Below are 13,514 nucleotides of genomic sequence, written 5' to 3' on the forward strand. Positions count from 1 at the left end.
TTTCTATTTTTATTTATTTCTACTTTTAAAATTAATTTATTTATATCTGGATCACAGCCTCCCTTCCCTCTTCTCCTTCCAGCCCCCCCTTCTCCTCTTCTCCTCAGATCATTTTATGTTTTTTGAGATAGGATAGCCCTGGCTGTCTGGAACTTGCTTTGCAGCCCAGGCTGGCTTCAAACTCACAGAGGTCCACCTGCTTCTACCTCCTGCCTCCTGAGTTCTGGAACTAAAAGCATGACAAGCCACCATCACTGGGCCTGTTTTTAAACTTTTAAAATAAAAATCTTGTTTGTGTGTGTGTGTATAAAATGCCATACAAGGAACATTCATGTATCTATTTATTCATGTATTAACTCATTCAGCACACATGCATGGGATATCTAGTGCATGTGTGTGCAGTGCATGTATTTGTGCATACATGAGGACCACAAGGGGGCCATGGCTCCCTGGGAGTGTTTGTATGATGCTGGCTTGCTCCTTGGGATCTGAGCTTCAGTCCTTTTGCCTATGCAGCAAGTGCTCTTAACTTCTGAGTAATGTCTCTAGGCCAGGACTTGTTGTTTTAGAGCATCCTATTATTTATAATCTTTACACAAATCAGATTGTTTAGAAGGATCTGGGAGGGATGGGCATGTGCAAATACAAATCTTTGTCTCGGTCTCAGAAATCTACCACATACTATCAAGAATGGGAAGGGAAGGGGGCTAGAGAGATGGCTCAGTGCTCAAGAGCACTGGCTGTTCTTTGAGAGGACCTAGGTTCAATTCCCAGTATTCACATCATGGGTTATAGTTCTACAGGATCTGACACCCTCTTCTCCTCTGTGGGCAGTAGGCACGTAAGTGGTACACAAAACATCCATACCCACAATTCTATAAAAATATAAACTAACTAACTAACTAACTAACTAACTAACAGAATGGGATGTGAAGACAGAGCTATTCTGGAGTGGAAGAAATCAGGTGATACACAAGTGCAAGTACTCAGGGGTACACTTCAAAATTCAACATTGTCCTGTGAGGGGAGGAACCCATTGTATTAGTAATTATAGCCTCAGTGTCCAGAGTAGCTCTTTGCATGAATCTGCCACTCAAGAAACATTTGATGGGGCTGGAGAGGTGGCTCAGTGGTTGCCAGCACTTTCTGCTCTTGCAGAAGACCTAGGCTTGTTTCCCAGGACCCACAGTGGCTTGCAACTGGCTCTTACTCCAGTTCCAGAGGATCTAATGTCCTCTCCTTGCCTCCTGGTGGGTACATGGTACACACAGACTCACACAGGTACACAGACATGTACACATAAAAAATAAATCTTTTGTGTTTTGTTTTGTTTTTGAGAGAAATTCTCTCATGAGGATTAAAGGCATGTAACACTACATCTGGCTAATACGTAATGTCCCATCCACTAAATAAATTTAATAAACAAATAAACAATAAAAAAAGAAATTTGCAGGGATCAGTGGTGGCACACACTAATCCCAGCATTGGGGAGGCAGAGGCAGGCAGATTTTTATGAGTTTGATGCCAGCTGTGACTACAGAGCAAGTTCTAGGACAGGGATGGGCTACACAGAGAAATCCTATCTCAAAAAACCAACCAACCAACCAATCAGCCAGAAGGGAGTAAGGGAGAGGGGAGGGAGGGAGGAAGGGAGAAGGGAGAAGGAAGGGGAGAGGGGAGAGGGGGGAGAGACGGGAGAGGGGAGGGGGAGAGACGGGAGAGAGGGGAGAGAGGGAGAGAGGGGAGAGAGGGGAGAGAGAAGCCAGACACAAGGGACCATATATTATACTGCAATTCCATTATTTGAAGGGCATTTCATTTAGACATGGTTTCACTATGTACCCCAGGCCGGCCTTGGTCTTACAATGATCCATTTGTCTCAGCTTCCAAGTGATGGGATTACAGGTATGTGCCATCATCAACTGGCAACTTCCATTTAGTTGAAATGCCCAGAACAGGCAAATCCACAGAGACAGAAAGCAGGGCCGTGCTCACCTAGCTCTGGGAATGTGAGACACCGGAGAGCAATGCCTAAAGTGTGCAGGAATTTCTTTGAAGATAAGAATGTTCTAAAATGGACTGTAGTCATGAGTGCACATGACTCTGGCAATATTCAAAAAGTCATGGAATTACACACAAGTGAATAAAGCTGTGAATTTGTAAATATATCTCTGCCCTCAAGAAAATTATCAGAAGAGAAACAGTTGATGTATACGCTGATGGATACATGAGAGGTGGTGGCTCTTGTCCTACTGCCACTTAGAACCGTGTCTAGTGGTAGGTGAGGACTCCCATCCCCTCTCCCTTTACCCACACATCCATCCACTCACCCTTCCTCCCTTTACCCACACATCCATCCACTCACCCTTCCTCCCTTTACCCACACATCCATCCACTCACCTTTCCTCCCTTTACCCACACATCCATCCACCCAGCAGTCACTCACAGAGTGTCAAACAGGATGCTGAGCAGAATGATGCTCACTGACAAGGACTCAGCAGCAATGGAGGCTGTGTGGATCCTGCCTGCTGTCCTAGAGCACACACATTTAGATGGATGGCTTCTTTTCTTTTCTCTCTTCTCTCCATCCCCCTCCAACTCTTTTTGAGACATGGCCTCATTGTGTTAACAAGGTTAGCCTTGATCTTCCTAATTTAGTCTCCACTGGAGTGCTAGGACTATAGGTTAGGTCACCAGGCCCATATCCTTCTTCTTATCAGAATTCCCCAAAAGTCATATTTCTATTCTTAAGTCCTGACTTCAAAGGATGAATTCCAATCTCTTGGACTGAATCTCTCTTAAAATGAGCTGACCCCAAAGGGAAACGAGCATGGGATTCTGATGTTAACTCCACTGGCTGCCTTTAAATTACAAAGACAATCTTCTGTGATCATCATTACCTTCTGCTTCCTCCTCCTCCTCCTTTTGTCCTTTCAACTAAGAAAAGAACTCAAGCCAGGTCTAACAGTGTATGCCAGGATGGAGGTGGCTGAGGCAGGAGGATACATAGAAAAAGACTGTCTCAAAAACCACAAAACCAAACCCAAGCAAAAGTCCAACCTCCCTTTGGGCTGCAGATTAATGAAAACAACTAGCCTGCTTAGAGCCGTTACTTGTAGTCTCTAGAAAGGATGAGTACTGCACACAATAAGGGTCAGGGAGCTACAGTGCTTTCTGTAAACTCTGCACATTATCAGTAAAGTTAGCTCATGAGCCTTGAATACAAAATGTCCTTTCCAAGAAGAGGCTGTGCCTGCAGCTTAGGACCACTGACGTCTCCATCCTCCAAGACTATGGAGAGGATGAGCTGGGATCTCTGGGAGAGCACGTTGATTCCTGGGACAGCAGAGGCACTGGACCTTTGTTAAGGAGCCAACCCCCATCCCCCAACCCCTTTAATCCCAGCACTTGGGAAGTAGAGGCAGGCAGATTTCTGAGTTCGAGGCCAGCCTGGTCTACAAAGTGAGTTCCAGGACAGTCAGAGCTACACAGAGAAACCCTGTCTCAAAAAAACAAACAAACAAAAACAAAAAAACAAAAACAAAAACAAAAAAGGAGCCAACCCTCTAGGAAGAGCTTGTGCCCCACACCGAGGAGGCCAGTGAGGAAGCTGCACGTAGTCTCTCGACTCTGGCCCGTGGGCCACTCACACCTCTGCTACTTACAAGTTATCTGTCCATCTGCACAGCACAGTTTTTGCCCTACAGTTTCCTTCCTCTTCAGTAAGGTGGGGGCATGGTAGAAAAATCAAAAAGGTATCTTCTCATGAGGACTAACATAACTGTATAACTAAGTGGCAGGTGGAACAATGAATATAAGTGATTTCAATATAACTTATTTTGGAAACTGGAAGCCTTTCAGAAAATAGGATCTTTTGTTTGGCTTGAATATGCAACCCCATCTTATATTTGTGTTAAATGATTAAAACTTAACTTAGGTGTAGTTCAACTACTTCATTTAGTTAAAAATACGTGAGTGTTTGTGAAACCAAATCCAGGACTTAGGGCTTCCTAACACTGCTACGCCACAGGTCTGGGCTAACCTCACAGGACCACACACAGGGCTAGCTGCTGTCCCCTCAGTTGGGGTTTTAGCCCTTCCATGCCTTTCCAGTCCCCACACTCAGTCTTCCATGCTTGCTCCTCTTTCTTTAGAATATCCTTGCCCACGTGCATGCATGTGCATGTGTGTATTTGCGTGCTTGTGTGTGGGTACGCGCATTTCTGTGGCCCGGTGTCTTTATTTCACTCTTTTGCCCTGAGGCTCCCTGGGAAAACCACATTGGATCATTGGTTTCCCTTAGGGAACAGAAAGTGTTGTATCTGAGGGGAACTCACAAGTCTACTCTAAAGGCCAGTTTCTCTCCTAATGCCTTTTCTGAGACCTGTAGTTCTGGTTTCTCGAAGACGCTCTGGCGCCCGAAGTGCAGGCGCTTGAAGACTCAGACTTGGACATACATACCTGGCGGCTTTCTGAGTAAGCTCCAGCGGGAAATCTGGGCACAATAACTGCAGCAGACAGTGGTACTCCCTCATGGTCAGCAGGTCTGCAGGACAAGGGAAAGGACTGTTAGGCTGCACCTCAGGCCACTCCCACCTTGTGCTCACTTCATGGATTCTGGGCCTGTCTTGTTACAATGCTGCTGCAGTTTGAAGGCCAGTCAGTGTGCAGGGGAGGCGTTGCTTTTCTCTTCTTTTCTTTTTCTTTCTTTGGCCACGATGTAGGGTCTCACTATGTAGCTCTAGCTGGTCTGAACTATGTACATCAGGCTGGCCTCAAACTCAGAAATCCGCCTGCCTCTGCCTCCTGAGTACTGGGATTAAAGGTGTGTGCCACAGCTGGCCAAAGAGGTAACATTTTAAGATTGGAATCTCTACCAAGCCACTCCTCGGTGGCTTTCTGACTAAAGGGGCTTCATTGGTCTGTGACCTAGCCAGGGGAAGAGAGGAAACAAGAAAAGTACCTACATCAGGCTGGCTTTACCCTGGCTTTCCCTGACTCCAAAAATTGTGGGTGACAAATCATGCCGGAGTTGGTTGAGTCTCTGGAAGTCTCTGGCATGGCAACGTTTACCACTGCATGCCCCAAACCATCTATGAAATATCAACAGGCAGCAAGGCAAGTGTGCTGCATGTGTGGGGGAGAGAAGCACACAGCATAGAAACCCACAGACCTAATTTCTCTGCCACCCAGGACTACAGGAAGTCATTCTTTGGGATGCTTGCACACAAATCTGGTCATCCCACTATTACAGGAACCAAGACAAAAGTCCAAGATATACAGTCGTGGCCAACAAACAATCCCTGATCTACAGAAGCAGTGCTGTGGGAGCCAGGAGCCAGGAGTTCTGTGGTCAGTGAGGAATCACACCTATGCTTCCCAGTTGTTTTGCTGGAGGCTGTGATACAGGGAAAGGCTCTGGAGCACCCCGACAGCAGCCGTCTCCAAGATCTCCCAAGGAGCCAAGGCTTTCCAGTGTGGAAGGCCACGCTCATAGTGAAACAAGAAAAACCCAGCTGCAGCTATCCTAAGCGGGAGGAGGGGAGTCAGAGGACATGGCTGTGCTGGACAACCACGATGACAACCATAGGCCCTTGGTTTCTTTGGACCTCAGTTAGCCTAAGCCACAGGAATCCAGACCTCCTGCCCCTGCTACTGTGGTTGATACTTTTCTAAGACAAAACCCCCAAATCTCCAAGGGTCAGGCCCTGACCACTTTTTCATCAAAGTTCACCTCAAGCTGGGGGCACTGAGTTAAACTAACCACAGTGCCAAAAGCAAAGACTCAGCATCGATGTAGGTCAGGGGACCAAGAGGGCTTTCAGCCTTGAGCTTGGCCTCAAGGGCCATGCACTGTCTTCTCATTTGACTCCAGGCACAGTCTGGCAAGAGGTTATACTCTTCAAGCAAGGGAATAATAGCTGCTCAGTGTCACCGCTAGGAGTGAGGAGCAGGAGTGATAGGGGATGGAGAAAAGCCCCCTCCTCCTTACTCCACAACTCTAGGTATGGAGGACAGAGAGTACTGTCTGAATTAAAAGCTTTTTTTATGCCAAACTTTGACACTATTATTGGGGGTGAGGCCAAAAACTGCACAGGAATTAGTATACATTCTCCAAATTATCTCGGCAATCACCCTGGGAAGATCTACTCGGGTGACAAGGTAGAAGAGACTAAGGGAGAAGAAGAATCAGTCTCTGACTCTTGGTTTCCAAAGCTAAGCCCTTTTTAAATTTTATTTTATTTTTTAAACAGTCTTAAGTTTTTAAAAATTAATTAATTTATTTTATGTATACCAGTACACTGTCACTGTCTTCAGACACACCAAAAGATGGTATCAGATCCCATTACTGATGGTTATGAGCCACCATGTAGTTGCTGGGAATTGAACTCAGGACCTTTGGAAGAGCAGTCAGTGCTCTTAACCACTGAGTCATCTCTCCAGCCCTTTGTTTTATTTTATTTTATTTTAATCACAGATCCTCCTGCTTGTGAGGCCAGCACTCCAGCCTTATCTCCCCAGTTCCTATTTAGGTTCCTGATGTTGTTCTAACTCACACATTCAAATATGTTTCCCTCCTAAGGGTGGGGAAAATTTTATACAAATTACTTTATGCCTCTCTGATGTAATAAAAGGCTTTTAAAACCAGAAGACACCTTGCCTACCACTTCTGGGACTGACTCCACTGCTGGATGAGGAAAGCCATCATAGAAAGAGACCCAGAAAAATACAAGCAAACAGCTTTGAAGTGTGAGAGAGCAATTCAAATTCTATTAGGGCAGTGGCCAGAGATTGCAAGGGAGAGATTGCCACCCTGTACCTCTGGAGATGGGTACTGCAAGTGGAGAGACTGGTTCCAAAACCCAGCCACTGCCCCATTGGCTAGGTGTCAAAGCGGCTCCTAATTCAGGTATGAAACCTCAGGCAAACCTTGTAATCTCTCCATCTCAAGTTCTCTGCTGTAAGCTGGGGATGGCAGCCTCACTTTTCAGGATTGAAGTCAAAAGAGATGCTATCTATAAAGTACGCAGCAGAATGTCTGGACCTTAGTAACATCAAACACTTGGAGTTGTTTTGGTTTTGTTTTTAAATCCTGGGGGTTAAACACGGGAGAGAAGAGGAACCGACCTTAGGAGGTAGTGTCTTGCTTGCTGCATTTGAATGCTTTAATCTATAGTGTTCAGTCTTGGATAGTTTTCATCAGGCTGCCTGGGCTAACTCACTTCCACTCCTATTTATCCACTCACTTAGCAACCACTCTTGCCTCCTGCATCCTGGGCACAGTAGTACAGTGAAGCAGCTGCCATAGAACGGAGCTCCCAAGGCTTAGGAGGCCCCTAGCTCCAAATGCTGCTGTGCACACCAGACTTTGGCTTTTGGCACTCTTCAAGATCTCAAAGAGTTTCCTGACAGCCCGTCTGTACTACGGGCACAATAGTAACAAGAGTAACCAGTGCTCCTGACTGGTACAAGCTCTACACCAATGTTTGAATCACTGCACTTCTCAGCCATCTGGTGACACCATTGTTTCTACCCAAGCACAGGTAAGCACAAAGAAGCTTGGAAGACTTAATAACCTATGATCAGGGAGAGGGGCCCAGAGTCTGAGAGACAGGGCAATATGAACGGTTCTAAGGCAAGAGGTGCTTAATGAAAATACTACTTACTGGCGTTTTGAGTAGGGAGTTTACTAAGGGTCAGGCTCTGCTCTCTTTAAGGTTTATGGACTACATACATTATCTTTTCTGATTTTCACCTTAATTTTTGTTTGTTTGTTTTGTTTTTTCGAGACAGGGTTTCTTTGTATAGCTCTGGCTGTCCTGGAACTCACTCTGTAGACCAGGCTGGCCCTGAACTCAGAAATCCTCCTGCCTCTGCCTCCCAAGTGCTGGGATCAAAGGCGTGCACCACCACGCCTGGCTTTCACCTGAATTTTTTTTTAAAGCAAAGTCTCACACTTAGCCCAGGCTTGCCTAGAACTGCTTAACAGTTTCTCTCTCTCTCTCTCTCTCTCTCTCTCTGTGTGTGCACGCGCGCGCGCGCGCGCGTGCGTGCGTGCGTGCGTGCGTGAGTGCGTGAGTGCATGTTCACCATAGAACCTATTTGAAGGTCCCAGGACAATTTTGTGGCATCACCTCTTTCCTTCCACCTTCTGGGATTGAACCTGGGCTGCCGGGTTTTCAGAGCTTCCCACTGAGTCATCTTGCGGGCTTAATTGTCACTATTTTTATCCCCATTTTGCAGACAGACAAATTCAGACTGTGTGCACAAAGAGAGAACTGGAATTCCAATCCAGGAAGTAGCTGCTTCGTTTACCCAGATAACACTTCTGCTCCTTGATCTTATCATATCTGTTATGGGAAGGCTTAGACACCAGCTTCCCTCCACACAAACTGCAGCAGTAACTAGCTCCAGGTGAACTGGATCAAGGAGACAGCCCTTGTGAATTGGAATCTTTCTTGTACCAAATGGAGACTGAAAGGCTCTAATTACTGTAAACAGGAAACACTCGGCTCAGCAGCTGGAGCTAGCTAGGCTGAGCCCAACCAGGGGAGGACGCCTACCGCAAGCCATCCACCTGCATGGCTGGCTGGCTCAGCACTCTCACCCTAGCCACCTGCGAGCCTCAGCATCACGCAGGTGCAGGGAAGGTGCTAGTGATGTGGTGTGTACCCTCGGAATCCCCCACAATTAGCAAAGCTCAGCCAGCAGGTCCTCAAAGTTCAAAGGCAGAGACTTTTGTATAAGATTGAAATCAGAGCCCTCTCCACAAATTGGTGTTTCTCTTTGTGTGGGTGGTCAGAGTTGAACTCTCTTCACAGTCTACTAGGTCTTATCAACTAGGTGCCCAGCCCAGGACCAGAGAGGCTTGCCACCTTAATTCTACCATCTTCAAGGCTGCTCAGTGCTGTAGCTCAAACATTGACGTGCTCAGGACTAAACTTTAGCTTTTTCATTGACTTTACACTTAACTGATAACTTCATGCCTCAGTTCCATGCATCAAGTGTCTGTATGAGCGTTGTAGAGTTGTCAGTGAATGTTAAGTGTACCTACCCATGTCTGGCCCATCATGAGTGTTAGTACTTGTATGACTATTTCAGAAATAAAGAAACTCTTCCCTAGTAGATCAATTATTTTCTCAAAGTCACAGCTGGTTTACAAAACTGCTCTTTAGACAGAAACCCACCCTGGCTCCAAAGGCCGTAAGAGTTCCACCCTAGCAGGTGGCATCCAGCTGGTTTATGGAGGCTTAACTTCTGATGATAGGATTACTCATGCCAGGTGACTGACAGACTAAGTTAAAATACAGACTCCCTTCAGGTGGGCCAATTCTACGGGGCAGGATGGCTTGACAGGCTGGGCAGCTGTGTTGGTGAAGAGCTCAGATTCTGAAACCAGATGACCTAGCATCAGAACAAATTAGACAGCTTAGCAGCAGACAAATTATACAACTTCTCTGCACTTTGATTGCCTTGTTTAAAAGCGTGCACAGCACAGTACCAACCTGATGAGATTCTTGTAAGCAAAACACACACACACACACACAAAGCCACAAGAGGTTATATATACATATACATAAACATATACACATACATACATATATATGATATTTTTATCAGAAAAATCAGCAAAGTAAATGATCTGTTTAAAACTGTATTACTGTTTTTAAATTAATTAATTTAAACTTGAAGTCCCGGGCCAGGTGTGGTGGTGCACACTTTTAATCCTAGCACTTGGGAGGCAGATGGATCTCTGTAAGTTTGAGGCCTGCCCAGTCTACATGGTGAGTTCTAGGGCAGCCAGTTTCTTTTTTCTTTTTTTTTTTTTTTTTTGGTTCTTTCGAGGCAGGGTTTCTCTGTGTAGTCCTGGCTGTCCTGGAACTCACTCTGTAAAACAGGCTGGCCTCGAACTCAAAAATCCGCCTGCCTCTGCCTCCCAAGTGCTGAGATTAAAGGCGTGTGCCACCACGCCCAGCTGGCAGCCAGTTTCATAGAGAGACTCTATCTCCCTGCTCACCCCCTCAAAAAAAAAAAAAAAAACAGAAAATAAAAAAATAATAATAATAAACTTGAGGGGGCTGGAGAGATGGCTTAGAGGTTAAAAGCATTGGCTTTTCTTCCAGAGGTCCTGAGTTCAATTCCCAGCAACCACCTGGTAATTCACAATCATGTGTAATGAGATCTGGTGCCCTCTTCTGGCATGCAGGCATACATGCAGGGAGAACATTGTATACATAATAAATAAATCTAAACAAACAAACAAACAAACAAACTTTAAGTCCTGAAATGTAGACTTAACTACAGCATCCAGGTAAATTCTGACATTAGTACAGCGAGTATGTGTGGAAGAAATGGATGAATTAAACCATGTATCACATAGTGACTCTAAGTCAAAGCTCACAGGGACAAAGTTATGGTCATCATGTATTGTGGTCTGAGTGTGGTCCCTATAGATTTATGGTTTGGGTACATTGTTCCCAACTAGTGGCATTGTTTGGAAAAGTTATGGAGCCGTTGGGAGGCAGCACCTTGCTGAAGGGACTATGTCCTTGTCCTTGGGGCAGGCTTTGCCGTTTTATAGCCTGGTTCCAATTCCTGTTCCCTCTCAGCTTCCTGCTCCTGTACCACACCTGCTTCATTATGTTGCACTGAATGAATTCCTCCTGGAACTGTGAACCCCAATGACCCTTTACCCTTTAAGTTCCTTTTCCAGAGTAGTTTGGTTTTTGATTTTTTGTTTTTGTTTATTTATGTGCATTGGTATTTTGCCTGAATTTATATCTGTGTGGGGGTGTCAGGTCCTCTGGAACTGAAGTCACAGACAGTTGTGAGCTGCCATGAGGGTGCTGGGAATTGAACCTGGATCCTCTAGAAGAGCAGCCAGTGCTCTTAACCACCGAGTCATCTCTCCAGCCCCCTTTCCAGAGTATTTTTATCACAGCAAAAAAGAAGAAATTAAGATAATGTGTGAATTCAGAGGAGGATCTCTAGTCATAAGAACTATTATGGAAATGGCTATTTGAGGGAATCCAGAAGCTGCGAAGAACTGAAAATGGTAACCGTCCTATTTGGTAGACATTACAACTGTCAATAATACGATAAACCACAGCTAGAGGACCATGGTGCAGAGGCTGCTCGACTCCCAGAATCTTCTCACCGAGGGAGGGCTCAGTTCAGTCACCCTGAATGCTTTTGTACAGGAATGAATGGCCACTTTTACCATGAAAATCAAAGGAAGCTGAGGGGTTGCCTCACAGAAATGTATTTCACTGTAAGCACAGATTCAGTGTGAGCACTGGCTCAAGGTGAGGGGCACCCAGATGCAAAGTATTCTTCTTGTTGGTTAGCTTGCTCTAATCCTAGAGACCAATAGACAAGGTTATTTTAGACAAGAAAATCAATTTAGCAGAAATGATTGATACTCAGTGTACTCAAGAGCTAACCTGGCCTCATTTGTAGGAAAAGGAAGAAAGCCTTTTTTTTTTTTTTTTTTTAAATACATCTGGCCTGCCTTTTTGCTGTGGAAATTCCTGCCTCTGAAGCTCTGTGGAGGCAGCTTAGTCATTTCTACATCCGCTTTGCAGACCACCATGTGTGTCCACAACATTTTCTCACCAGAGCTGTGGTGGTATGTGGCTGTACTCAGAGGCCTGGGAGATGGTGTCTGGGCCAGAGTCAGAGAGCCATCACCACAGAGCAGCAGAATGGTACCAGACGGAAGGACATGAGACACAGCTCTGCCTCACTCAGTGAGCCTGCCCTGAATCTAGGACTTTTATCCCTCAAAGTATGGGGATACAGTCCAATAGGGTTTAGTCTGAACTCATCTGTGTGACTCGCCCCTGTGTCAGCTGTATGAGCTGGTGTTGGATCAGGGCTAGAGATAATGAAACACTGCAAAGCCACGGGAAACCCAGAGGGCTGGATGACCTCTAGCTGGTTAGCTGCATGATTTCAATAGAAACTGCCTCAGAGGCCAGAGAACACCACAGACCATGAGTGGACTCTTCAATTTTCAGTTACAATTGTTTTTATGTGCATTTTTTGCAGGCGCTCTGGAGGCTCGTTCTAAAGACACTCCCCCTCGGCCAGCATGCTCTGCCAAGAGGTGCTCGGAAGGCCACGGAGAGTTCGGGGCATGACCACACCACCCCTTCCCATCCCTAGGGTATGGAGGCTTTGTTACCAGGCCGCAGCTGAGTAAATACTTCTCAGGGCTACTCTGTAGAGGGAAAGGGAACTGAGGGAGAAAGGGGGTGGGGGTGGGGTGGGGAGCAAGACATCTGACAGCTTCTCTCTCCTTGGAACACTTGGTACCACAGTCACAGGAAAGCTGCCAGCATCCTAAGGGCCGTGTAGCTGTCAAGCAAAGCACAGAAGAACAGTCTGTGTTCCTAAATGTTATCTTCTTTGGCAGCATTCGTTTTATATTATAAATAGAGGGAAATAATAATAATAATTAATTTACTGAAAGGGAGATGACCCCACAAAAAGAATGAGATGCAATGGCTTCCAATTACACTTGTGGGGTAGAAGGCTTGAGCCATTATAAACTCTGGCCTCTGCCACATCACCATTCCCCAGAGCTCTATTTAGTGTGTTCAAAGAGGAGCAAGAAGCCAAACTCTTTATTTTTATATTTTATTATGACCAAGCCCAGCACCAAGTGAGAAATATATCTTGCCTATTTCTGTTTGGCCAGTGGGGTTCTAAACTATTAAATAATCAGTCAAGACAATGATCTTGTGGCAATGTTTAAGATGAACAAGAACTGCCCAGGAACTGTGGTATCAGATACAAATGTAAAGAAATGTGGGCATTTTCAATAGAAGATTATATATACATATCCTGGCAGTTTGGTCAGGTCTGAGGGCTAATCATGACCATCCCTACCCACCACTGGGGACTTGAAACAGAGGCTTGACCTGCCACCTACGACCCCTACACTGAGTCGAGCTCTTGGGGTACAGCTCTGTCTTCTGGCCCTCAGATAGGACTATTGAGGTTGGGTGGACTAAGGAAGGGTATTGGGTTTGTTTGTTTGTTTGTTTGTTTGCCTGTCTGTTGGTTTGTTTTTTCAAGACAGGGTTTCTCTGTGTAGCCCTGGTTGTCCTTGAACTCACTCTGTAGACCAGGCTGGCCTCGAACTCAGAAATCCGCCTGCCTCTGCCTCCCGAGTGTGGGGATTAAAGGATGTGCCACACCACTGCCCGGCCATCTTGCTTTACTTCTAAAGAGGACAGTGTTTTCCCTTTCAAATAGATACCACAAAACCAAGATGCAAGAGTCAAGCCAAGCATGTGCTTCTGAGTGCTAAAACCCACTCTTGCTCTCAAGTACACAGAAATGGTTCAGCAGGCCAAGAGCTAACCTGCAGAATGAACTTGAGCCTTTCCCCACAGTGTCTGAAGGTGAGAGGATAGATACCCCTCCTGTCTGTGACGGCTGATATCTAAAACGACTCACTCAGCCTTTGAAAAGGAGGACGTGTAAAAAGTTTTTTTTTTTTTTTT

At 45.7% G+C, this 13,514-nt stretch overlaps 1 protein-coding gene across 2 annotated transcripts in view; it reads right to left on the reverse strand.

Annotated features, from left to right (window-relative positions):
• Positions 1–13,514, reverse strand: part of C2H11orf49 (chromosome 2 C11orf49 homolog) — a 165,101-nt gene that overhangs the window by 22,249 nt on the left and 129,338 nt on the right. For both annotated transcript variants that reach the window (XM_021156887.2, XM_021156886.1), the window contains one exon: positions 4,462–4,546. In XM_021156887.2, coding sequence (XP_021012546.1) covers positions 4,462–4,546 — 85 coding nt within the window. The remainder of the gene's footprint in view (positions 1–4,461; positions 4,547–13,514) is intronic.

Source organism: Mus caroli, chromosome 2 (assembly GCF_900094665.2).
Source record: "Mus caroli chromosome 2, CAROLI_EIJ_v1.1, whole genome shotgun sequence".
Lineage (NCBI taxonomy): Eukaryota > Metazoa > Chordata > Mammalia > Rodentia > Muridae > Mus > Mus caroli.